Source organism: Sarcophilus harrisii, chromosome 4 (assembly GCF_902635505.1).
Source record: "Sarcophilus harrisii chromosome 4, mSarHar1.11, whole genome shotgun sequence".
In the NCBI taxonomy this organism is placed as follows: domain Eukaryota; kingdom Metazoa; phylum Chordata; class Mammalia; order Dasyuromorphia; family Dasyuridae; genus Sarcophilus; species Sarcophilus harrisii.
Window position 1 is genome coordinate 102,014,913 of NC_045429.1, and position 24,778 is coordinate 102,039,690.

Here is a 24,778-nt window from a genome sequence, read left to right on the forward strand (position 1 = left end):
GGGCTTGGGCAAGTTATTTAATTTCTATTTGCCTCAGTTTCTTCAACTGCAAAACTGGGATAATCGGTTCCTACCTTCCAAAATTGTTGTTTGAGATAATAATGTAAAGCATTAAACACAGTGCTTGGCACATACCAAGTATTATATACAAATGTTAAGTTATTATTCTTGTAAAGGAGGGAAACAGATCCTGGGGCTGAGAAATCCTAAAAGACAGGCATATATGCATTGACACCAGGCCTTTTTTGTGAGCACACAATACCAACATGGGGGATAAGTAAGGGTGCCTGACTTGGATTGTGAAGAGAGAATCCAGGGACAGAGGAAGGGAAGGAGCACATATCAGGTAGGGATACCATATCCTTATCATTAACATTTTTTTTGGATAGCCTTTAGAGCCATATTTTCAATCTTCCAGTTTTCCAAATGTTTTAATTTATCTGCGGTTAGTCTTGTTATAAGTTACTGGAATGCAATCTTCCATGGGAGTGTACTTCTCATTTATTAAAGCTGTTTTCATTCCTATTCATGTTAAGCTTCAAAGCAAATACCATATACTCACGTCCACACCCACACCCACAACTACAATTACCTGGTCCTATTTTATAAGTTTCAGTGCCACATTTGCCTACTAGCTAAAGAAGACATTACAAAGATCTTTAAAAGTTCAAAAAATTTGCAAAATTTCATATTGTATGCAATTAATTAAAATATTTAATCACATATCATATGATAATGTAGTTAACATAGCAAGAAGATTTAATGATATGCATTAAAAATTTTCAAAGAAAACTAAATTTGCTAAATATATTTCAGTTACTGAATTGTGGTGGCCAAGCTGTTTCACAACAAATATATGCACTTTTTTCTGAATTTGCAAATTAATGGGGCAGAAGTCAGATCATTCTTATTTTTTTAATTTTTAATTTATTTTATTTTTTATTTAATAGCCTTTTATTTACAGGTTATATATGCATGGGTAACTTTAGAGCATTAACAATTGCCAAACCTCTTGTTCCAATTTTTCACCTTTTACTCCCCACCCCCTCCCCCAGATGGCAGGATGACCAGTAGATGTTAAATATATTAAAATATAAATTAGATACACAATAAGTATACATGACTAAACTGTTATTTTGCTGTACAAAAAGAATCAGACTCTGAAATATTGTACAATTAGCTTGTGAAAGAAATCAAAAATGCAGGTGGGCATAAATATAGGGATTGGGAGTTCAATGTAATGGTTTTTAGTCATCTCCCAGAGTTCTTTCTCTGGGCGTAGCTGGTTCAGTTCATTACTGCTCCATTGGAAATGATTTGGTTGATCTCATTGCTGAGGATAGCCAGGTCCATCAGAACTGGTCATCATATAGTATTGTTGTTGAAGTATATAATGATCTCCTGGTCCTGCTCATTTCACTCAGCATCAGTTCGTGTAAGTCTCTCCAGGACTTTCTGAAATCATCCTGTTGGTCATTTCTTACAGAACAATAATATTCCATAATATTCATATACTACAATTTATTCAGCCATTCTCCAACTGATGGGCATCCATTCAGTTTCCAGTTTCTAGCCACTACAAAGAGGGCTGCTACAAACATTCGTGCACATACAGGTCCCTTTCCCTTCTTTATAATCTCTTTGGGATATAAGCCCAGTAGTAACACTGCTGGATCAAAGGATATGCACAGTTTGATAACTTTTTGAGCATAGGTCCAAACTACTCTCCAGAATGGTTGGATTCGTTCACAACTCCACCAACAATGCATCAATGTCCCAGTTTTCCCGCATCCCCTCCAACAATCATCATTATTTTTTCCTGTCATCTTAGCCAATCTGACAGGTGTGTAGTGGTATCTTAGAGTTGTCTTAATTTGCATTTCTCTGATTAATAATGAGAAGTCAGCTCATTCTTGAGTCTTAAGTGCCAAAGAACTATAATTTGTCTCTGATTTTCTACAGCCATTAATTAAACTCTTAATCACCTGCATGAAGCACCATGCTAAGTCGTGAAGGATTTATTTTTCTTTTTACCTGAACTTTTGAATTTCCTTAGGGTAAGACACTCCCTTTACCAATGAGAATAAGTATTTACTATGAACCACACAATCTTAGAGTTGCCTGGGGCACTGAGTTGTGGCTAGATCTGACTCAGAGTTATTCGGTCTGTATGTGTATATGTCAGAAATGGGACCAGAACCTAGATTTTCCTGACTCTGAGCCTAGTTCTCTATTTACCAACCTCTTATTCCAGGTATTATCCTTGATCCTACACTCACACCAACATGGTCTTCCTAAAATAGAAATATGACACACACACACCCTTCTCTCCATTAAACTACAGTAGCTCCCTGTTATCTGAAGACCAAATATACAATTCTTGTTTGGCCTTTAAAGCTCTTCACAACATGACCCCCTTCCTACCTATCTAGTCTTCTGCTTTGACTCCCTTTCCTGCACTCTACAACCCTGTGACACGGGCCTACTCACTGATCCTCTACCTTTCCTGCATCTGTCCATTTCCAATGACTAATTTTCAACTATACTGTAGAGAGGATTCCTGTTCAAATACCAGTTGGGCTATATTTCCTTAAAGTCCCTTCCAAAAATTACCTTTTTTTCAGTCTATCCCCCTCCCAATGGAGGTTCACTCATCACTATCGTAGCTTCCCTATAAATTTTTCCGTGTCCAGAGTTCTTTCAACCCCCAATATACTCTGTACATTATCTGCTGTTGTTCAGTCATTTCCAAATCTTCATGATCTCACAGACCATATCATGCCCACAGGGTTTTCTTAGCAAAGACGCTGGAGCAGTTTGTCATTTTCTTCTCCAATGGACTAATCAGAGATTAAGTGACTTTCCCAGGGTTACCAAGCTCGTAAGTGTGTGAGGTCTTAGTTGAGCTCAGCTATTCTTGACTTCAGACTCAGTGCTCTATCCACTGAGTGATCTCGCAGCTTCTGACCATTACTCAAATCTTTCAAATGAATTTTTTAAAAGTCCCGTTTTCCTCAAACATGTTCTATTTCTATCATTCCTCTACTTAAACAATTCCCCTGTCTAATTCTGAACAGTTGAGTCTGGCACAGAAAGCCCTCAATTATCTTATTTCAAACCTATTTTGCACACCTCCAACCTTCCGTTCAAGCCAGGCTGCTTTTCTGATTACCTCAAGAACACCCTATTCTTTTTCATTCTACACCTCTTTACTCCCTCTCCTATGACCTTGCCTCCTGTTTCCCAATACTATTCTGCACAGGCCTCCTGGTACTCTCTGTGCCTGGAAAACACTCCCTCCATATCTTCTTTAAGATATGGCCCTTTAAAGCCCAGTTCAGGTTTGACCCCATCCAGGCAACCATCTCTGATTTTTCCCCACATGAACAGAAACTGAGTTAAACGTTCGTACAAGATCTGTCGATTCTTTGCCATCATCACAGTCTGCCTTAGGTAATTACCTCTCTAACTAATGGTTAAAACAGTTTCTCCATTCGAAAAAGTTGTATTTCTTCCCAGTTCTTACCTTTCTCTAACCTCCCCTTCAACTATGCCCTACTGTCTCTTAATTCTAGATCTCTCATCTTTTTTTAGCCTAACCAGACTGTTTAAAATTAAGTTTTATCTTATTTCAACTCAAGTACTTATTTATTCTCACTTCCTCTTGTGTTCTCTCACTTTCTCTCTCCTAACTTCTACCTCCTCCAAACCCTTCCCAGGAAGGAAGATGGGGGTACATGAGAAAGCCCTTTTTAAGCAGAGTCAAGCACAACAAATTCCCATATTGGCTATTGTCTAAAAATGCTTCTCATCTTGCAAATTGAGTCTGTCACCTCTCTATCAGAAGGTAAATGGCATTTTTCATCATTTGTTCCCTGGAACTATGGCTGGTCACTGCCTTGATCAGAATTCTTAAGTGTTTCAAAGTCATTTGCCATGGCAGTCACAGATATCTCTTTCCAGTGTGGCCTATTCCTTCTCTCAGACTTCCTCTACCTCTCCAACACACTTAGCCAGGAAAAACTGGCATTCGTTTTGTTCTCCATGCCAATTCCAGACCCTCCCTCTGGGGGGAACCTTCTCTCCTTTGAGGTGTGTTAGTCTACAATGTCCAGTCCAAATTCTTGTTGCTGCCATCTACCTGGCCCTCGATTACTTTGATTTTTCCTCAGCAACTTCATTACTAGGCTTATAATCTTTCTCTCTCCACTCCAATCTCTGTCTTCAAACTTGGAAACTTCAATAGTCATGTTGATATCCTTTAAAATCCTCTGCTATCTCAGTTCCCATGAACTCTATCCCTTCCTGTCCATGGAAGTGGCCTCATAATCACAGAATATTAGACAACTCTGATGATGTCAACTATGAAATTCCTGTCTGTAATCAAACTCTCCTGTCCCATCTCCTGCTGTGCTTTATTCCTTCTAAACCTTTTCCTGATTGTTACTGTAATATCCAGACCTTCTATTCCTCCCTCTTGTCTGAGTACATCAACTTTGCTCTGGCCTCCCCTTCCTGATTTCTACTCTTAAATCCCATAAGCTGTTCAAAACTAGTCAATGGTTTGGGTCAACACTGATAGTCCTTCTTGCAAGGTTAACCTCCTCGATGGCCCTTGATCACATCCTCCCATACAATATGTTCATGTCTTCTATATCTTTAAAAAACTATTTAAACATGCTACCCCATGAAGTCATCATCCTTCACCTCCATCTCACTGCTAAATTACTTCAAATAACTGTCTACACTTTGACTTTACTCTTTTCCCTCACACTTTCCTCAATTTCTTGAAATTAAACTTCTAATTCTGTCACTCTAATGAACTGTGTGTTCCAAAATTCTAATGATTAAATTCAAAAATCTTTTCTCATTTCTTTACAGATGACATAATATGACATCATAGTGACAAGAGGTCACAGAAGTAAATGCCAAAGGCAGGATTTGAATTTAGGTCTTCTGACTCCAAAGGTACCATCCACTTCCAAATACTCTGGAGGCTGGGGGCTTGTCAAAGCCTGGCCTTCAGTTCTACTTTTGTCACTTATCGGTAGTTAAATATAAAAAAAACACTTCAACCAATTACTAATTTTGCTGAATCTATTTTTTTAAATTTGTTTAAATTTTTTTTTTTAGTTATTGGTGGAAATGTATGATTTTAACTTTGCAAGGAATTCCTAACAATCATTTATTAAGGACCTACTATGTGCTAGATCCTAGAGATACTCAAATGTATCTGTGATCTCAATTATTTTGTGAGTTCACTCCAATAATGCAACTCATCAATGCCTTCCCACCCTATGAGATTCTGGTCCAACCCTGGGAGTCTACCCAATGTGCCTGAGGCCCTCCTCTTTGATATTTGTGATATCTTGAATTTATTAATGGAGTTAACCGAATATACAACTGGCATTCCTTGCTCTCCCCATCTAACCAGTCCACCTTCTCTTTCTCTCATATATTTCTTTGAGAACATCCTTTGTTCCTGTTCTTCTCTGAAATTCCTTGGTAGTTCTACGATATAGCCTGCTTATATCTACCATGTACCATTCCATAACCCTCTGTATGATTCTCATCTTTGAATCTTTAGAGGAAGTGGCATTCTAGAGCCCTAGTATTCAAAGCCAAATCATAAGAAGTTTACTTAGGTATGAATGGGCATCTCTGCCTCAAGTCTCTCTCCATTCCACACAGTTGCCAAGATCATTATTCTGAATCATAAGTCTGACCATATTACATCCCTGCTCAATAAGATCTTGCGGATCTTATTACCACCAGGATCAAAAATATAGTTTTTTGGGGGCAGCCATGTAGCACAGTGGTTAAGACCACTGAAGTCAAAAGACCTGAAGTCAAAAGGACCTGAGTTCAAATCTGATCTCAGACACTTAACAGGTCCTAGCTGTGTGACCCTGGGCAAGTCACTTGACCCCAATCGCCTCAGGGGGAAAAAAGATAGATATATAGATAGACAGACAGACAGACAGATAGATAGTCAGTCAGTCTTTTGGCATTCAAAGTTCTTAAAATTTTACCTTTTCGGTCTTTTTGTACCTTACTCTCTTCCATATATTGTATGATTTTGTTACACTGGCCTATCAGTTCCCTGAATATAATACTCATCTTCCAACTTGATGTCTTTGCAATGTTTGGCCCTACATCAAATGATCTGTGCCCTCACCTCAGCTTCTTAGCTCCACTGGCTTTCTTCAAGACAGCCCAAAGCCTACATTCTATGGGAAGCTATTATTAATGGTCTTCCTTCCTCCAAATCCATCTTCCCCTCTCAGATGACTCTAAATGCATCTTGTATGAACCCAATTGTTCATATGTTGTCTTCCTTTTAGAATGCATGTTCCATAGGGATAGGGATTGGTTTAATTTTTATTTTTTTATTTCTAGTAAGGTGCCTGTGGAACACATATGAACTTAACAGATGCTTGCTGACTGAGAAATAATCCCCTCTTTGTGATCCTAAATCCTCGCTTTGTGAGCCTACTCAACAAACCAGACAAGCAAATACAAAATACATACAAAATAAAATCCGTTACTTACCTGCAAATGTCACAAAAAGCGGCCAACACAGGCTGAGTGACTTGCCTATGACCACACTTCTAATATGAATCAGACCTCTTTCCAATATATCACACTGTCTCTCTTCCTCATCTGTAAAACAGGAAGTAGAGCATCTGCCATACTTGTCCAGCAGGAACAAATGAGATAACATGCATAGGCCAAAGCCACATATATTGTAAAACTATTAAGCAGAAGCACTGTTACACCATTAGAGTGTTACCCTGAGGATAAATGAGGATTAAAAACACCAGTAATACCTCACAGGATAGCTATGAGAATGAAGCGAGACAATTAGGCTGGACTTACCTAACCTTTTGACCTCCAAATCCTCAACCACTCTGTTTTCTTCCAGGCTCTCACCCCTACACTAGCCACTTTCTCCTTTTCCCTACCTTTACTGGTTGGTGAACCAGATCAACTCTACAGCATCTACTTTCTTGGCACCTTTCTATCACTAAATTATCTAGCTATGTTTCAGCCTTGGATCACATCCTTCATTCCTACATACCAGCTGCTGAATGAAAGGGAAGAAAATTACACAACCATTCTGACTGGGTTCATTACAAGTTTATGTTACACAACCTCATAAGGCCTTCATTTTTGCTAAGCAATTTCACTATATCTTCTTTATTGACTAACTCTCCACACTGGCTCTTCCCCAACTTTTCATTCCTTCTCAAACTTTCCATGGTTCTCCCTCTTCCCACCTTCTCAACTAAGAACTTTGCCTCATATTAAAAAAAAAAAAAAAAAAGGTCAATTCACTGTGACATCTTTCTTCCTCATTACTCAAATGCTTTAATGCTTTCTGCAACTATTTCCTCCTTCACCCATTTCACATACAGAAGTGACTTGACTCATCCTTTTACCTGCACAAAGGATCCTATTCTGTCTTGACTCCCTCTGTCATTCCTCTCCATTACTTATCTTCAAATTCTTCCTGTCTACTGGCTCCTTCCTTACTGCTTACAAATGTGTCCATGTCTTCCCCATTCTAAAAAAAAAAAAAAAATCCTTACTTGATTCCTCCATTTTTACAATCATCCTATATTTCTTCTGCCCTTTGTGGCTAAACTCCTTGAGAAGACTTGCTACAACAGGTGCCTTATTTTCCCCTCCTCTCGCTGTCTTGTTGACCCCTTACAGTCCTGTTTCTTACCTCATCACTCCACTAGTTACTAATGATTTCTTAATTGCCAAATCCAATGATCTTTCTCAATCCTCATTCTTCTAGATCTCTCTTTGCATTCTTTGACACTATGGAACATATCCTCTTTTCCTGCTTTAGCTTCTGGAGACATCACTCCTGGTTCTACTACTTCTTAGATTGAGCCTTCTTAATTCCTTTGCTGGATCCTCATCTAGAGGACAACTTGTAACCATAGGTGTCCCACGGCTCCCTAAATTAGGTCTTCTCCCTCTATACCACTTCACTTAGTAATCTCACAGTTCCCATGGATTAAGTTATCATTTCTGTGCAGATGTCTTTCAAATCTACTTATCTAACCCCAATCTCTCAGTTGTTCTCCAACCTTCATCTCCACCTGCCAATTGACCATTTCAAACAAGATATCTCAAAGACATCTTAAACTCAAGATGCCCAGAACTAAACTCACTTATCTTCCCCTCAAACCCTTCCTCTCCTTGTCCAAACACTTATTACTGGCAAGGGCAGCATTACCCTCCCTGTCCCCCACATTAGCAACTTACAAATCATTCTCAACTCTTCCCCAGCTTCACTCTCCATATCTAATCTGTTGCCTATGCATTTGATCTTTGCAATCTCTCTCAAACATGTGCCATTCTCTGACACTATCACCACTCTGATGCATCTGCTCATGCTTTCTGGTGGGTCTACTTGTCTCAAACCTTCTCCACTCCAATCAGCTGCCAAAGTGATGTTCCTAAGACAGAATTACCTACAAGATTCCTGCAGGCTACCCTATTGCCTCCTAAACTCCAGAGGCAATAACTTCCACAACCAAGTACAGAATTCTCTGGCCAACTCCTTTATATCGTAATTCTTCCTTCCCTTTCCAATCTTCCAACACCTTACACATAGCCACTCTTCCCTCAAGTGATCCTTGTTGCTGGTTCCCCAAACAATCTCATCTTCTTGCCTCTTGGTGTTAGGCCCTGGATAGCAGGCAATATCCCCCTTCCTACGGCCTCATAACCCCTGCTCCCCTTTTTCATTTGTGCAATTAAACTTGGAAAATTGAGTTTAAAAAGAAAACTATAAATCTTGAGGCTCCAACTCACATCCTATCACATACCATTGTGACACAATGAAGGATAGTAAAGAAAAAGTCTCCCTATGCTTGCTTTTCTGACTTCATCCCATCACCCTGGAAATAATAGTATTATTGTCAAGGACAATCTCGAATCCTGCAGTTATGCCCTCGTTATAGCCCCTATCTATCCAAGAACGGTCCTACTCCCCTGTCTGGCAGGGTCTGAGCCACAATCTCCAACCTGTAAATACTAACTCCTCTCTCTTAAGTAAAGACTAACTGCATTCTCACTTGTGTATTTTGTGGCTAAAAAACCTTATATAAATGGTGTGCCTCAGTTGCTCTGGACAAATCTGCAGTTCTCTCCCACATAAGTTGTTGGTACAAATCTGCAGTTCTCTCCCGCATAAGTTGTTGGTACAAATCTGCAGTTCTCTCCCGCATAAGCTGTTGGCGCAAATCTGCAGGTCTCTCCCGCATAAGCTGTTGGCACAAATCTGCAGGTCTCTCCCGCATAAGCTGTTGGCACAAATCTGCAGGTCTCTCCCGCATAAGCTGTTGGCGCAAATCTGCAGGTCTCTCCCGCATAAGCTGTTGGCGCAAATCTGCAGGTCTCTCCCGCATAAGCTGTTGGCGCAAATCTGCAGGTCTCTCCCGCATAAGCTGTTGGCGCAAATCTGCAGTTCTCTCCCGCATAAGGTGTTGGCGCAAATCTGCAGTTCTCTCCCACATAAGTTGTTGGTACAAATCTGCAGTTCTCTCCCGCATAAGTTGTTGGTACAAATCTGCAGTTCTCTCCCGCATAAGCTGTTGGCGCAAATCTGCAGGTCTCTCCCGCATAAGCTGTTGGCACAAATCTGCAGGTCTCTCCCGCATAAGCTGTTGGCGCAAATCTGCAGGTCTCTCCCGCATAAGCTGTTGGCGCAAATCTGCAGTTCTCTCCCGCATAAGCTGTTGGCGCAAATCTGCAGTTCTCTCCCGCATAAGCTGCTGGTACAAATCTGCAGGTCTCTCCCGCATAAGCTGTTGGCACAAATCTGCAGTTCTCTCCCGCATAAGGTGTTGGTGCAGATTTGTTTTCCCCGTTAATTCTGAGCTCCTTGAGACTTCCCCCCACACGCTCTCCCCTGAGCCCAGGCTTGCCTCCTAGCAGGCACTTACATGTGCTTCCGGGCTGAAGGACTACACTCAGATGCCGGGTGTAATCATCTTTAACCCCCCCTCCCCCCAAGGAGAGAGATCACGGCGCCACAGTCTTCCAGCGAGACGCACACCCTGTGGCGTCAGTCAGAGCCCTGGAGATTCTAACTCATTTCCCTAGTGCTGTTTTCTGCCTCGGGCCGCGGGCATCGGTGGCCAAGGGAGGGGGCCCATTCCCGCTGACCGCTCTCCCTAGCCCGGGGGTGGAAGGGACGGCAGGAGGGCAGGAGGCGGCAAAGTGGAAATAGGCCAAGACAAACGACTTCGGAGGGCTCCACAAACAAGAAGAACAAAGCCCGAGGTTCTCCCGCATCTTGCCCCCGAGCCGCCTCCCCCCGGGAGCAGCTCTAACAATAACGCAGGATTCCGCTCTGTTTCAGGCCCCGAGCCCGGGGCGGGGGGGGAGGGGGGGGGGTTGGAGGAGGTGGTCTTTTAAAAAACCCATTGAGGCGATTTCCGGGACACCACAGGAAGCGCCCCTCCCCGTGCTTCCCCAGCTTCCGGCTCCCTTTCCCACTCCTCCCCTCCCTCTCCCCTGCCCCTCCCCCTCCCCTCCCCCTCCCCCAGACGGGCGGGGCCGCGTTTATGGTCAAAGATAAGGCGGGGCGGCCTTGTGCTGGAGAATTCCCTCCCCTCGCCCGTCAGGTTCCCCGCGGACTTGCCTGGAGCGGTCCCCACCCCAGCCCGCGCCGGCTTCGCTGGGAGGAGAGGCGAGAGGGAGCGGAGCGCCGGCGGCCGCTTCTCCGCGCGCGCCTTCCCGGAGGGCCGCTCTGAGGAAGCGGGGTCCATCGCGGGGCGTCCGGCGTCCTTCCGAGAGAGGCGCGCCGCAGCCATGGGGGCGTGGGCCGGGCGCCCTTCCGCGGCGCTGCTCTGGGCGCTAGCGCTGCTCGCGCTGCCGCGGGTCCGCGGTGAGGAGGGGGCGCCGGGGGGCTGCGGGAGGGAGACGGGGTCGCGGCCTCGGCCCCGCCCGCTGCCAATCCCCGGAGACCGACAGCGCTTCCGGCGCTCCATGCTCGGGAACGGAGCGGGAGGGCACGGGGGGGGGGGGGGGGGGGGGGGGGGCGGGGGGGCGGGGGGGGGGGAGGGGAGGGGACAGACGCGCTTCCTCTTACTGCTCTCCGTAATGTCCCCAGTTAGGGGAAGAGAATCCCGGAGGTCACATTTAACCTAGTCTTTATTGAGCACCTACTGTGTGCCTTAATCTAGTCTTTGTTGCGTACCTACTGTGTGCCTCTGGCCGCAAAGATGAAAACGAAACAGTTCTTGCCAACTTCAGGCTCATAAATGCGGGGCATGGTCGAGCCGGGTAAACTTCGCAGAATAGCTTTGACATTGGCTAAAAGGGAAGTCGATTTCAGCACCCTCCCCCACCCCGATTTCTACCTTCTTAGAATTACCCAAATAATTTCACTTCGTGACTCCTTTAAGGAGGGCGTTAATGCACCCAAAGAGCATTGCCGTCACCCTCCTGTCGGTGGGGCCTAGGTACTGTGGCCTGAGAATTTATGTCCGGGTGACCTGCATCAGGGGGACTAGTTCAGCACCAATCCTCATTTTTCCTGAAGGATTTTTGAGCAAACAGTAATATTAGAGAGTATGGAACATCCCATTTGACCCTATATTATCTCCTAAATTGGGGGGAGGAGGGAGGAATTGCTACTCAAGCCCTGTTACTGATGTAGATTTTTTTTGGGGGGGGAGGGTTATTAATTTAATTTTTTAATTAACTTAAGAATCTGTGAAGTTAACCTGAATCAGGGCTCAAAAATGTTTTCACAGTTGTCAGCCATTCCCACATTTGTCTTTCCTTTTTTAAAAAAAAAAAAATTAATTCCTAAAATTATTTGCAAATAATCATTTCAGGGATGAGTCAGGACTTTGCTCAGAACTCGAATTTGTTTTACAGTTTTAAATTCCTACTTTGTCAAAACAGCTGGAAATCCAAATCTTGCAACTGTCTCAATTGAAGTAAGATTAGAAAAGTAAGGTTTGTGAATGAGGTTTTGAAATCAAATCTTTAACATTTTGCCTTCCCTAAAACATAAATTCACGGCAGTGCTCTGACTGTGATGATCCCCAAATCATAGCAAACCTTGTTTCTTGAAAATATATGCTATGGGTGAAAAAAACATTTGGTGTCATGGTTGAAAAAGAGAGGAAGGGAATCAACATTTATATAGTGCCTACTATGTGTTAGGCACTGTGCTAAGCAGTTTTACTAATATCTCATTTCATGCTTTGCAATAATCCTCATAATAACCCTGCTTTCATATTATCCTCATTTTCCAGTTGAGGAAACTGAGACAAAGGGGTGAGCTGCCCAGTGTCATATAGTTACTAGGTGTCTAAGGCTGGATATGAAAACAATATTCTTAGAAAAGTAAGATTCTTTTAATAACCATCTCCCCTGTTGCTGGAATTGTGTATAGTTTGTAATATTTAATCACTTTTTTTAGGTGATTGTAGTACTCTGCCAACATTTCAGAATGCTCGTCCAGAAGAAAACTATGATGCTAATAAAATCTTTGTTGATGGAACCACCATAACTTACAGATGTGATACTGGTTATGTTAAAATACCTGGGAAGTCAGACTCAGTTACTTGCCAGGGTGTGGAATGGTCAGAAATCCCACAGTTCTGTGATCGTAAGTTGTTAATTTATGTTTGTTTTTAAGGAAAATAATTTACTTGTTAAAAACTTAGTACATAACAAACTGCATAGAGACAGCATGATCTGGTAGATGAGATTGGACTTGAAATCTGATCCAGTTTCTTCCTTAGACTGGGTGAGTTAGGTAAACTTTCTGTGCCACATTTTCCTCATCTGTAAAATGAAGAGGTTAGACTCAAATGTAAGGTCCTTCTAGCTCTAAATCTACAATCCTGTAAATTGTAACACTTTAAATATGCCTAACATCTTATTCCTTTTCTATCTGTTCTTTGACACTTCAATATTTGTCATATGTTCTTTTTCCTTTTCTAGGATCAATTTGAAAGCTATATAGTGTTACCTTAAATTGTTTAATTTGTTTTTTAAATTGTTTCTTTGATCTGTAGTGAGGTTGAAGTTTTCCCATGTTATTATTGACCTGTGCTATCATTTTTATAAATTGTCCTTTGACTGTACAAAATGAACCAAGTGTTAGGGCCATGTACTATTTGTACTGGTTCCTTATTTTAGATGTTAGATTGACATATAATTTTTGATACATTCCTAATTTATTGTTTTTCTTTTTGTGCCTTGCACGTAGTAGCCAATTAATATTTGTTCCATCGAATTATTGGATATTTTTTGTTGATAATTTTTCCATGCAGTTGAATCAATTAGTCTTGTTTCTGATAATTCATTATTTAATAATTTTTATATGTCCTTTGTAACTGAGAGAAAAAAAAATTCTCCTTTTATTTTTATTTATTTATTTTTTTGGTGAGGCAATTAATTTTTAATGATTATTTTCTCATGTTTTTGTCTGTGAATACAGATGCAATTTTTTATAATATGACTTGAGACTTAAGTTTTACTTTTGTCATGTTACTGTCTGGTTTTCAAAAAAGATTGTTAAATAATCCTTGACCTAGTTTTTATTTTCTGCAAATTCCATCAAACATATATACATTTGAATATGTGTGCTTCTGTTTCTGTGATCATTATCCCTTCCACTTGTTTTCCCCGCTCTCCCCTCCCCCAAGAATGAAGTACTTTTATAGGAAGATATAGATAAGAATTGAACAGGTATAAGCGGATTTATAGATATGTTGCAGTCTCCAGTGTTGGAGGAAATACTTGCATTCAGTAATGTTTTCTGACATACCTCACTTATTTAAGGCCACTTAGTAAGCAGCCTCCATGAGCTGGAATATAGCAACGAATCAAAAAGTAAACAAACAGGCATTTTAAGAGACAAAAATAGATGTCATGAAACCTCTATGGTAGTCATTTGTGTACTTTAGGGTTAACTCTTTCCTTTCCAGTTATTGTTTTTTACACAATTCTAAATTTATTTGATTTCAAAAGCCATGCTAGATTAAAAGCATCAAATTACAAAATCACAAAATCTGAATTGAAAGAAAACTTAAGCCATATAACCCAAACCATCCCTTGAATAAAAATGTCTTCTACAATGTAGTCAGTAAATAATAATCCATGTTTAAAGACCTGTACTGGGTTGGAGTATATCCTGAGATATCCCATTTCACTTTTGATAGTTCTGATTATTAGGAAGTTTTTCCATATAGCAAAACCAATTCTGACTCTCTGTAACTTCTGTCCAGTGTCCCTAGTTTTATCTTCTGAGACCAAGAACAGGTTTAAGCTCTTAAAAAACTTGAAGACTTGTCATATTTCTTCTAAATCTTCACATTATCAAACTAAAAATTCTTGGTTCTTTCCACTTGTTCTGATATGATATAATTTTAGTACCCTTCACAGTCCTGGCCACCCTTCCTTAGTGTTCTCTGTGGCTCTTTACACCTTTGTCTACATTCCAGTGATGCTTCCTAAAAAGTGGTACTCTGAACTACACATGTGGATTCAGGTATGGCCTGACAATGACTCTCATGCAGTTTGGACAATATCACACTTCTTTGGCTGTCATTCTATAGTATTGATTCACTGAACTGTCAGTCTGTTAAAACTTCAGACAAAATCATGTACTTTAGAAGTATACATTTTAAAACCAAATGTGAAGTTTGAAATTTAACATTGATAACAATGTAATCATTTGAGCTTTTTTGGGGATCCTGACTTTGTTCACTATCCTTCTCCTTAAATTTGATAGCATCTGCACTTTTGATAAGCATTTTGTTAATTAAAACATTAGCTAAAATGAAGGACAAATCCCTAGGGTGTTTTATTGGAAACTTTCTTTTAAGCTGACATCAAGCTATTAATGACAACTTTTTGGGTCTGGCAGTAAGACAATTCAGAATCCACAAAATCTGTTCACTGTCTCTTGTTTTATCCACAAGAATACCATGAGAGACTTTTCAAATGCTTTGTTAAATCTATGTAAATTTATATGTGCAATATTTTCTTGATCTACCAAGGATATTGGATTCCCTTGACCTTCTCTTCTACTTGGTGCCTGAGCCAAGTCCTTCTTGAATCCACAGTTGGCTCTTTTCTTTGCTGCCAGGGAACCATTTCCATTTGATCTGTGCTGAATTCAGTATCTCCCACTGGACCAATAGATAAGATGCTATGAACCAGTGGGGCTAAGAAATAATAACCCACCTCAGTCCCTTTCTATGTGCTCTGGGATCTTACTTCACCACTCTGTTTTCTGAGTTGGTTTACTTTTCTCTCTCCTTCTTGCACAAAACAGATTAACCCTTTGTTTTTTTTTTGTTTTTTAATTTTTTATTGAGGTTTTTTTATTTTCAAAACATATGCAAGGATTTTTTTCAACATTGACACTTGAATAACCTTGTTTTCCAATTTTTCCTCTCTTCCCCCATCCCCTCCCCTAGATGGCATGTACTCCAATATATGTTAAACATGGTAAAAATATATGAGAATTAACCCTGTTTTAAAAAAATAAATGGTTAGTGTAGCATGACTTATTTTTGATGAAGCTAGGTAGACCCTTCATGATGACCAGATGCTTTTCTGCATATTCGTTAACCATTCCAAATTTTTTTTTAAAGTCAAGCTTACTGATCTTTTTAACTCAACAGATCATTCTTTGCATTAAAAAACAAAACAAAACTGAGACATTTGCCCTTTTCTAATACTTTGATAACATTTCATTGATCAAAGTTCAACCATATCTAACAGTACTTTAAGTACCTTTTTGTTTTGCATGTCTCTACAGAAAAGTGACTTCAACCTACTACCACTACTAAAACTCTTCCTTATAACAAAGAAAAATGTTTGAGCAAAGCCAGCTTGATAAAACTGCACCTGAGAGTATGTAATTATATTCTATTTATATTGTACTCTATTTCTCCTGGTGTTTCAATATGAGGTTTCCAGAATTTATATTGTTCATGACAAAGCATCAATTTCACTGCCTTTAGTGTAGTTGTTATAGTGTTTGTTTTTATAGTCACTGTTAAACATACAATAAAAAAAATCCAAATTAGTGAATTGTCAGGCTCCCTATGTACTTATATAGTTCTTTAGGCAATTCCCTCTTTTTTTTTTTTTTTTTTTTAAACAACTAAATGATTTCTCTTTCTTTAGACTTCCCTTTTGATTCTCATTCTTTCTGGGATAATAGTAGAATTTTTAGGCCATGTAATGCTACATTTTCTTTCTCTGAAGAAGAAATATGTTTTCCTAAAATCTAGGGAGTATGTCAGACTTAGGGGCTTTCTTGTCTCTCAATAATGAATTTTAAAGATGAATGATTACTTTCATGATGCTTGCGTTTTTACTTCTCCAATTCTTTCTTGTTATTAGAATCAGGTCAAAAATAGCTCATCTATTAATGGTTTCTTTGTTACTTCTGAAGAATGAAATTGTCATCACGGCACTTGATAAAGGAAAATGGCTTTTAGAGGCAGTAGTACTAGTTAATACCCTGTAAATAAGGTAGTATACAGATTAAAAAGCTGATACAGGAATTTAAATACAACTTTAGCATTAGGACGAATCTGGTACACATTTCACTTGCCTTGAGAACAAGGGAGTGTGAATGTATATAGAATTGGTCCTTAACCAATGGATATCCCCCTCAAGCTGGTTAATAACAGAAAGGGCTCATGATATGTTTTAAATGAAACACAAAACTTTATATCTCATAACATCTTTACAAAATCTGCAATTTCACTGATGGAATTGGAAGGGCAACTTGCAACTGGCTGGCAAAAAGTTAGCCCTACTCCTGGGAAGCTTTGCTAGTGCTAGAATCTGCCTCACTCACCTACTTTCTTGTGGGATAATCTGTTTCATATTGGGAACAGAAAGAAGGGGAGAAAGCCAAGTGAGAAAGCAGATTGGTAAAGTATGACCAGAGCACACAGAAAGAAGTTGAGGTAAGTTATCTTTCTCACCCCACTATTGGTAGCTTCTTGTCTCCAGTAGCAGACACTGAATCCAGCACAGAACAGAATCAGAATTAAAAGTAGGCTACCCCTGGCAGCAGAGAAGAGAGCCAACTGTTGTTTCAAGAAGAACTTGGGCCAGGCACTGAGGAGATAATAAGACTGAGGAAATGTATCTGAGCAACCTATCTCAACAGAGGTGCTGCTCTCAAAAGTCGCAGCCTGAGAATATTAAGAGAAAGGACATGGAGGTCCCACAGTACTAGAGGCAATTTACTTAGACCACATATCTTTCCTGCAAGTGCATCTCACTACCAATATCTGAATTTGTGTATCTGGGAAAGAATGAACTCCAAGTTTATGGAATGTGGGGAGGTCGAATTGTTGTGTGACTACTTTCTTACAATCTTATCCTAGTGTCTTTCCCTTGGATCACTGTACCTATGGGCTAACTTTTTTTTTTTTAAATTATACTTTTTTATTGACAGAACATATGCATGGGTAATTTTTACAACATCCTTTGCACTCACTTCTGTTCCAACTTTTCCCTTCCCTCTCTCCATCCCCTCCCCTAGATGGCAGGCAGTCTTACACATGTTAAACATGTTAAAGTATATCTTAGATACAATATATGTGTACAGATCCGTACAGTTCTCTTGTTGCCCAAGAAAAATTGGATTCAGAAGGCAAAAATAACCCGGGAAGAAAAACAAAAGTACAAGTAGTCCACATTCATTTCCCAGTGTTCCTTCTTTGGGTGTAGCAGATTCTGTCCATCATTGATCAATTGGAACTGAATTGGATCTTCTCTTTGTCAAAGATAACCACTTCCATCAGAATGCATCCTCATATAGTATTGTTGTTGAAGTGTATAATGATCTCCTGGTTCTGCTCATTTTGCTTAGCATCAGTTCATGTAAGTCTCTCCAGGCCTTTCTGAAATCATCCTGCTGGTCATTTTTTACAAAATAATGATATTCCATAACATTCATATACCACAACTTACTTACCCAACTATTCTCCAATTGATGGGCATCCATTCATTTTCCAATTTCTAGCCACTACAAACAGGGCTGCCACAAACATTTTGGCACATACAGGTCCCTTTCCCTTCTTTAAGATCTCTTTGGGATACAGGCCCAATAATAACACTGCTGGATCAAAGGGTATGCACAGTTTGATAATTTTTTGAATGGTTGGATCTGCTCACAACTCCACCAACAATGCATCAGTGTCCCACTTTTCCGGCATCCCCTCCAGCATTGGTCACTATCTTTTCCTGTCATCTTAGCCAATCGGACAGGTGTGTAGTGGTATCTCAGAGTTATCTTAATTTGCATTTCTCTGATCAATAGTGATTTGGAACACTCTTTTATATGAGTAGAAATAGTTTTAATTTCTTCATCTGAAAATTGTTCATATGCTTTGACCATTTATCAATTGGAGAATGGCTTGATTTCTTATAAATTAGAGTCAATTCTCTGTATATTTTGAAAATGAGGCCTTTATCAGAACCTTAAACTGTAAAAATGTTTTCCCAGTTTATTGCTTCCCTTCTAATCTTGTTTGCATTACTTTTGTTTGTACAAAAGCTTTTTAATTTGATATAATAAAAATTTTCTATTTTGTGATCAATAATGATCTCCAGTTCTTTGGTCACAAATTCCTTCCTCTTCCACAAGTCTGAGAGATAAACTATCTTATGTTCCTCTAATTTATTTATAATCTCGTTCTTTATGCCTAAATCATGAACCCATTTTGATCTTATCTTGGTGTATGGTGTTAAGTGTGGGTCCATGCCTAGTTTCTGTATAGGTTAACTTTTTAAAGATGTGTATTTGCTGGAGCTCATGAGCTATAATTTTAGGAGTGTGAAGTCACCAAGTTCTTTGAAAGTTCCTTTGAACTCTAGAGGTAAGAATTTTTCCCTTTTGGGCCCTACCTACAACCTTCAAATGTGCTGTCAGAGAGCATACCTTGTGATATAACACTTAACAATAGTTGTTAGTGCTGTTAATGATGACACCAAGTTAACCCCTTCAAAAGATTGAATTTTATTCAGCATATTCTTTTAAGAAAGCAAGGGATTTGCAATACAATTTATATTTCTCCCCAAAATACTTTTAAAAAATTTAAACAACTTTGCTGTTTTAGAAAGTGAACTTCAATTACCCAGGAGGCTTATTCATGTGGAATAGAAGTGCCAAATAAATGGAAATAATGCTGTATTTTAAATGTGTTTTTAGTACATTAGTCAATTTAAGGTGTGAATTATTTTCGATTCAGTAAGTATTTCTTGAGCAACTACTAGTTTACTATATGTTTTTCTTGAGTAACCAAAGGTAGGTTAAGTACAAGAGGCATGAGAGAATGTAGAAGACAAGTTCTCTGTTCTTCAGTACATTAGTCTTTAAAAGAGTACCTAAAAGATGTTTAAAGTAATTACTAAAGAATGTTTACAATGTCATTTGTCAACTGCATTGAAATTAATATGAACGGTATAGTTTATAGAGACCTAGCCCTCCAAAAGAACTTTTCTCTTCTTCCCCTAGTTAAAACACTCAGTTCTGACATCAGTCTGAGCTCTCGTGATTACCTGATGAATGACTAAAAACTCAGTTAATCCCCTTTTATTTATCTGGCTCCAGACCACTGTTTTACCTCCCATCTAGCCATCCATAAGGAAACCAGGGCCTGTTCAGCTCAAGTATCTTTTCATATGATGCAAAGTTTATAGAGAATCTTTTGGTATATAGTGTACTGAGACATTGTGAAGGGTTTTTTGCTTTGTAAGCTTTTTGAAGAAAATATTTTCATCAGTTATTCAAAATGTTTTCATTTGCTAGTCCTTTTAACTTTTTCTGCAATTTATTTTGTATCTATATTTTTTTGATGACTATTCCTTTTTTAAGGCGCTTTTCCCTTTTGTTTCCAGGTAGCTGTAATGCCCCACAGCGGTTCCTTACTATGCAGTTGGATGCCACATTCATAAATAAAAATTACTTTCCTATTAACAGCACTGTGACTTTTGTGTGTCGGCCAGGACATACACTCAGTAAATTTGGTCAACTCATCAGTACCTGTCAGGAAAATGGAACTTGGTCATCTGTCTCAGGGTCTTGTAAAAGTGAGTAATTCTGCCAGTATAATGTATCTTAATTTGTTGTTATTGGAATTTTCCATTCATGTATGTTGAACTATTAAACTGTTTTATTTCTAATTTTTTTTCAATCACAAATTTGCTTCTATGAATATTTTGGAATTGGAACAAAATGAGCCACTTATTCATTCCAATATTTAGCTCTAGCAGAAGGGTATTCAATTAGGCTAGGCATTGAGGTACGATACGAAAGTTTATTCAGTTCAGTAAAGCTCCCCTCTCTGAGATGCCCAGGATGTCCCATCAGCCAAGCATCAAGGCTCCCTAAAGAAGTGACATTACCAACCTGAGCCTTTATTTCTCTGAGTTCATTAACTGTTGCAAAAGGCATCAGAATTTTGTAAAGTGGAAAGTTTGGCTACCTTAGTGGGAGATGGGATTAAGAAATTGCCCTTCCACGCACTATATACCACAATGATCCCAAAATGGATGTATATAACCTAGATAGTCTGAAAGATCAGACTATAAAAAAATTAGAAAGGAACTAGAATAAGTATTTTTTGCAGCTTTGGCTAGAGGGAGAATTCTTTAATCAAACAAGGCAAAAGAAATGATCACAAAAGACAAAATCAGTAGTTTTAGTTTACATGATATCAAAAAGCTTTTGCATAATCAAGGGAAGCTTTTGATTAAGGAAAAAATCTGTAATCTCTATGATAATGTCTGATATCCAAATAAGGAACTCATACAGATATTAAGATCATTTTCTAGTAGATCAGTTGTTAAAAGACTATGAACATGGGAGCAGCTAGGTGGGTCAGTGGATAGAGCACCAGCCCTGAAGTCAGGAGGACCTGAGTTCAAATCCGACCTCAGACACTTAACTCTTCCTAGCTGTGTGACCCTGGGCAAGTCACTTAACCCCCAGTTGCCTCAGTAAAAAAAATTGCAAATTGTTAGTGATTTGAAAGATTGCTCAAAATCACTTAATAAGAGAAATGCAAATCACAAGAACTCTTGAGATTTCACCTCGTGCTCAGAAGATCGCTAAAGATAGGCATAGACATTATTGGAGGGGCTATAGCCAGATATTATGCTGCTAGGCATTTACTCTGAAGCAGCTAGGTGACTAAGCAGATAGAGTACTGGAGCTAGAGTCAATGAGACCTGAGTTTACATCCAGCAACAGCCGCTTTTTAGCTATGTGACTCTAGCTGCAGAAGGAAATGGCAAACCACTCTAGTATCTTTGTCAAGAAAACTTCAAATAGAGTCATGAAGGGTTCAGATATAGCTGAAATGACTGAACAGCAACCAAGGCATCAACCCAAAACTAGTCAAAGAAAAATGGGTTTTACTCATCAATGTAAAATTCTTATCTAAAATATAATATGCTCTGGGAGCAGGTTTCTTGGGGGGGGCTTTTATCTGGAGGCGTATCTCTCCTTGGTTCTGAGAGGCCTGCCTTCTCTGGCTTCTGATCTCCTAGACTGCCTTTTCTGGCTTCTGAATCTCCCAGACTTTCAAGTGTTTGTGCTTCAGCCTCCAGCCCTAACAAAGATACAAGATGTTATGAATCTGTCTCAGGCTCCGAGAGCTTCTAGTGCACTTCTCCTTCTCGCCCTGAGAGCTTCTTGCTTATATGTCCCACACTGAGTGTACACCAACCATTATATCACTAGGAAACCATTATTTGTTGGAGGATTAAATCAATGCTAAACTAGATTTAACCATTGTCTTCTCAATTCTACTTGGTACCTTGTTTCAAGTTCTGGCCCATAACACGTGAAAATATTCATGAAACACTCTTTTTGTGCTGGCAAAGATCTATTGTTAGGATCAATCAAAATGTGATGGGTGGATACACTGGGATATTATTGTACCATGAAGAATTCAGTGAGGTATGGGAAGATTTATATGAATCTAGGCATAGTCTGAAAAACAGTGTCTAGTACAGTGTATTGTAAGGGGAAAAATTAAAAAAATGAGATTGCATGATGTGTAATTATAATGAGCAAGATTAGCCCCAGATAACAAATGAGAAAATGTACACACTTTCTTTTCTTATAGAGATAGGAAACTGGGAGTATGGAACATGATTTGTGTCCTTAGAAAGTTAATGTGTTGGTTAGTTTAGTTAAATTTTTTTTCCTCTCTTTTAAAATTTGTTACAAAGGTTGGCTCCATGATTAGAGACAAGGTGAAGGAACTATTTGAAATTGAATAGTTTATAAAAATCAATCAATTAAAATGAAAATTTTAATAATAAATTTATATTCCATTAAAAAAGAATACTTTATATCTTTTGACCTTATTTGGGAGGAGGGGAATAGCTCTTGATCTTACATGTTTATATTAAATTATATTATATTAATTATATTATATTACCTATCTATCTTGACTGCTAGATTTTTGTCAGAAATATTCAATGCGAGCTTTGTATAGTTGAGAGTTTTCTCAACTATTTGATTTCTGGCCTATTGATTTTGTTTATGTAAAATCTTTTTTAATTTTATGTAGGCAATATCGTCTGTGTTCTTTGTATTGACCACGCTATTCTTTAGGAATTTTGCCTGTAGCTAGGTGGTGCATCAGCCCTGAAGTCATGAGGTCCTGAGTTCAAATCTGGCCTCAGACACTCAACCAGTCCTAGCTGTGTGACCTTAGGCAAGTCACTTATTCCCAATTGCCTTAGCAAAAAAAAAAAAAAAAAAAAAATTCTGCCTCAGCCATAGACTTCTGTTATCCTCTATTTTTTATGGCATACTTTCATATTTAGTTTGCACATCCATTGGAAACTCATCTTTGTATATGGTATAGGACACTATTGTAAATAATCTGTTTTCTTCTATACTATTTTTCAGTTTTCCTTGCATTTCTTTATAAATTTTTATTCTTCATATTTATAAATCTTATCTAAGACCTGTAATGAGGTCTACAACAGATGAATCAAGAATATATTCTGGTGAATTGAGGACTTGATTTGTATTTCAGCACAGAAAACCTTTCAGTCTTTGATTCATGCCAGAAAACATCAAGGAACATGTAAACTTCATAAGAGCAGGGGCTGAATTTTTGTGTCTATATTTTCCATCCCTAGCTCATAATAGGCATTTAATAAATGCCTAAAGGTTGGTTGGTTAGTTTGTGCTATATTCAGTATACTTGACAAGTGGTATCATTAATATTCTTATGTTATTTGAGGTGCTGATTTTGGAGGCCAAAATCCTGAAATTGAACCATATCTCTGACCCTTAGTATGTGTGTTACCTAGCCCTTTTGAATCAAGTTTCCTAACCTTTTGTTTTTTGGGGGAGGTTTTTGTTTGTTTGTTTTTTCTTTGTTCAGGCAAAAAGCTTTTGATTAAGTAAAACATCTGTGTAATGTCTATGATAATGTCTGATATCCAAATAAGGAACTCACACAGATGTTAAGATCATTTTCTAGTAAATCAGTCATAGATCAGGGTCACACAGCTGGGAAGTGTTGAGTGTCTGAGCTCAGATTTTAACTTGGGTCCTCCTGACTTAAGAGTTGGTACTCTATCCACTGGGCCACCTAGGTGAACCGCAGTTTCCTAATCTTTAAAATGGAGATAACACCTGTAGAACGTTCCTCATTGGCTTTTTCTGAGGGTCAGATTACATGTTTTACAGATAGGTTTTTACAGATTTTTTACCTGACTTAAAGTATATCAATGTCTGTATTGCTATATAGCTATTGATATCTATCTATATTTAATATACCACTTTTGAAAATTTTACAATGCTTTTTAAGTGTTGACTTTTTTTTTTTTTTTTTTTTAAACCAGAAAAATCATGCCCAAATCCAGAATCATTAGATAATGGTCGAGTTGAAATACTAACTGATATCCTGTTTGGTTCTCAAATTGAATATTCTTGTGAAGAAGGGTAAGTTGTTTCTTAAGAAGTGTAGTGTGATTTAACCATTTAGTTTTGTGATTTTGTTTCTCTGTTTCTAGAGCTTGTAAAACAGCCCACTGTGATTGTCATTCATATCTTGTTGATTGTAATTCAGTGATGGTTTTACAACACTTAACTATCATGGTGTGAATTTTTGAAGGCCAGGCCTTTGTTAGTACAGGCTCTGCAGAGCCTATTAACCTAGAAAGTCATTGTGGTATACTCCAATGATGGCCTACATATTGAGTGCTCAAAGTGCACAAAGGCCTGCCTTCCTAACAAAGTTTGGAAATGGTATTACTTCACTGAGTAAGGTAATAAACTTTTATATTTTTGGCCATGATAACTCTCAAAGGTTCTTTACTAATATGCAGAAGGATTGGTTTTTGTTTCTTGGAGGGCTCGCCCACACTAATGAAATCATAAATCACTGAGGCATTTTAGTATTTATTTATACCCTCATTGTATTATTTTGGTAGCATGAATGTCATTACGATAGAACTACTCTTCATATTTCCTGCTATTTGCAGTACTTTTTTCTCTGTCTCAAGAAAAATGAGAGAGTAGAGGTTGTAATACTAGGTAGGGGAATTACTTCATCTCAAGTTCAGTCTATGATTTTATCTTGTTCGCTGTTATAACTAATTATAATTCTAAACATATTGCAAATATCTAATTTAATAGAGGTCATTAAAGATTTTGTTGGAGACAACCAACTGAGCTTGTTTAAGGGTGCAGTTATTAGTATTGTTTAACTTAAGC

The 24,778-nt window shown here is 38.8% G+C and overlaps 2 protein-coding genes across 5 annotated transcripts in view; one reads left to right on the forward strand and one right to left on the reverse strand.

The window, feature by feature from the left end:
* LOC116419099 overlaps positions 1 to 10,501 on the reverse strand; it is an 82,357-nt gene extending 71,856 nt beyond the window's left edge. For 2 of the 4 annotated variants that reach the window (XM_031937281.1, XM_031937284.1), the window contains exons 1-3: positions 9,123 to 10,501; positions 6,880 to 7,567; positions 6,553 to 6,663 (exon numbers count right to left, since the gene is read on the reverse strand). In XM_031937281.1, the coding sequence (XP_031793141.1) occupies positions 7,493 to 7,567; positions 9,123 to 9,863 (816 nt within the window). In that variant the 5' untranslated portion in view covers positions 9,864 to 10,501 and the 3' untranslated portion in view covers positions 6,553 to 6,663; positions 6,880 to 7,492. Of the gene's footprint in view, positions 1 to 1,417; positions 1,456 to 6,552; positions 6,664 to 6,879; positions 7,568 to 9,122 lie in introns of those variants that run through there. The other 2 variants (XM_031937282.1, XM_031937283.1) reach the window with 2 other exon arrangements.
* Positions 10,502 to 10,577: 76 nt separating this feature from the next.
* LOC100920900 (complement component receptor 1-like protein) overlaps positions 10,578 to 24,778 on the forward strand; it is a 66,336-nt gene continuing 52,135 nt past the window's right edge. Inside the window, exons 1-4 of the mRNA XM_031968577.1 lie at positions 10,578 to 10,915; positions 12,464 to 12,652; positions 19,930 to 20,121; positions 23,905 to 24,004. Coding sequence (XP_031824437.1) covers positions 10,840 to 10,915; positions 12,464 to 12,652; positions 19,930 to 20,121; positions 23,905 to 24,004 — 557 coding nt within the window. The 5' untranslated portion in view covers positions 10,578 to 10,839. The remainder of the gene's footprint in view (positions 10,916 to 12,463; positions 12,653 to 19,929; positions 20,122 to 23,904; positions 24,005 to 24,778) is intronic.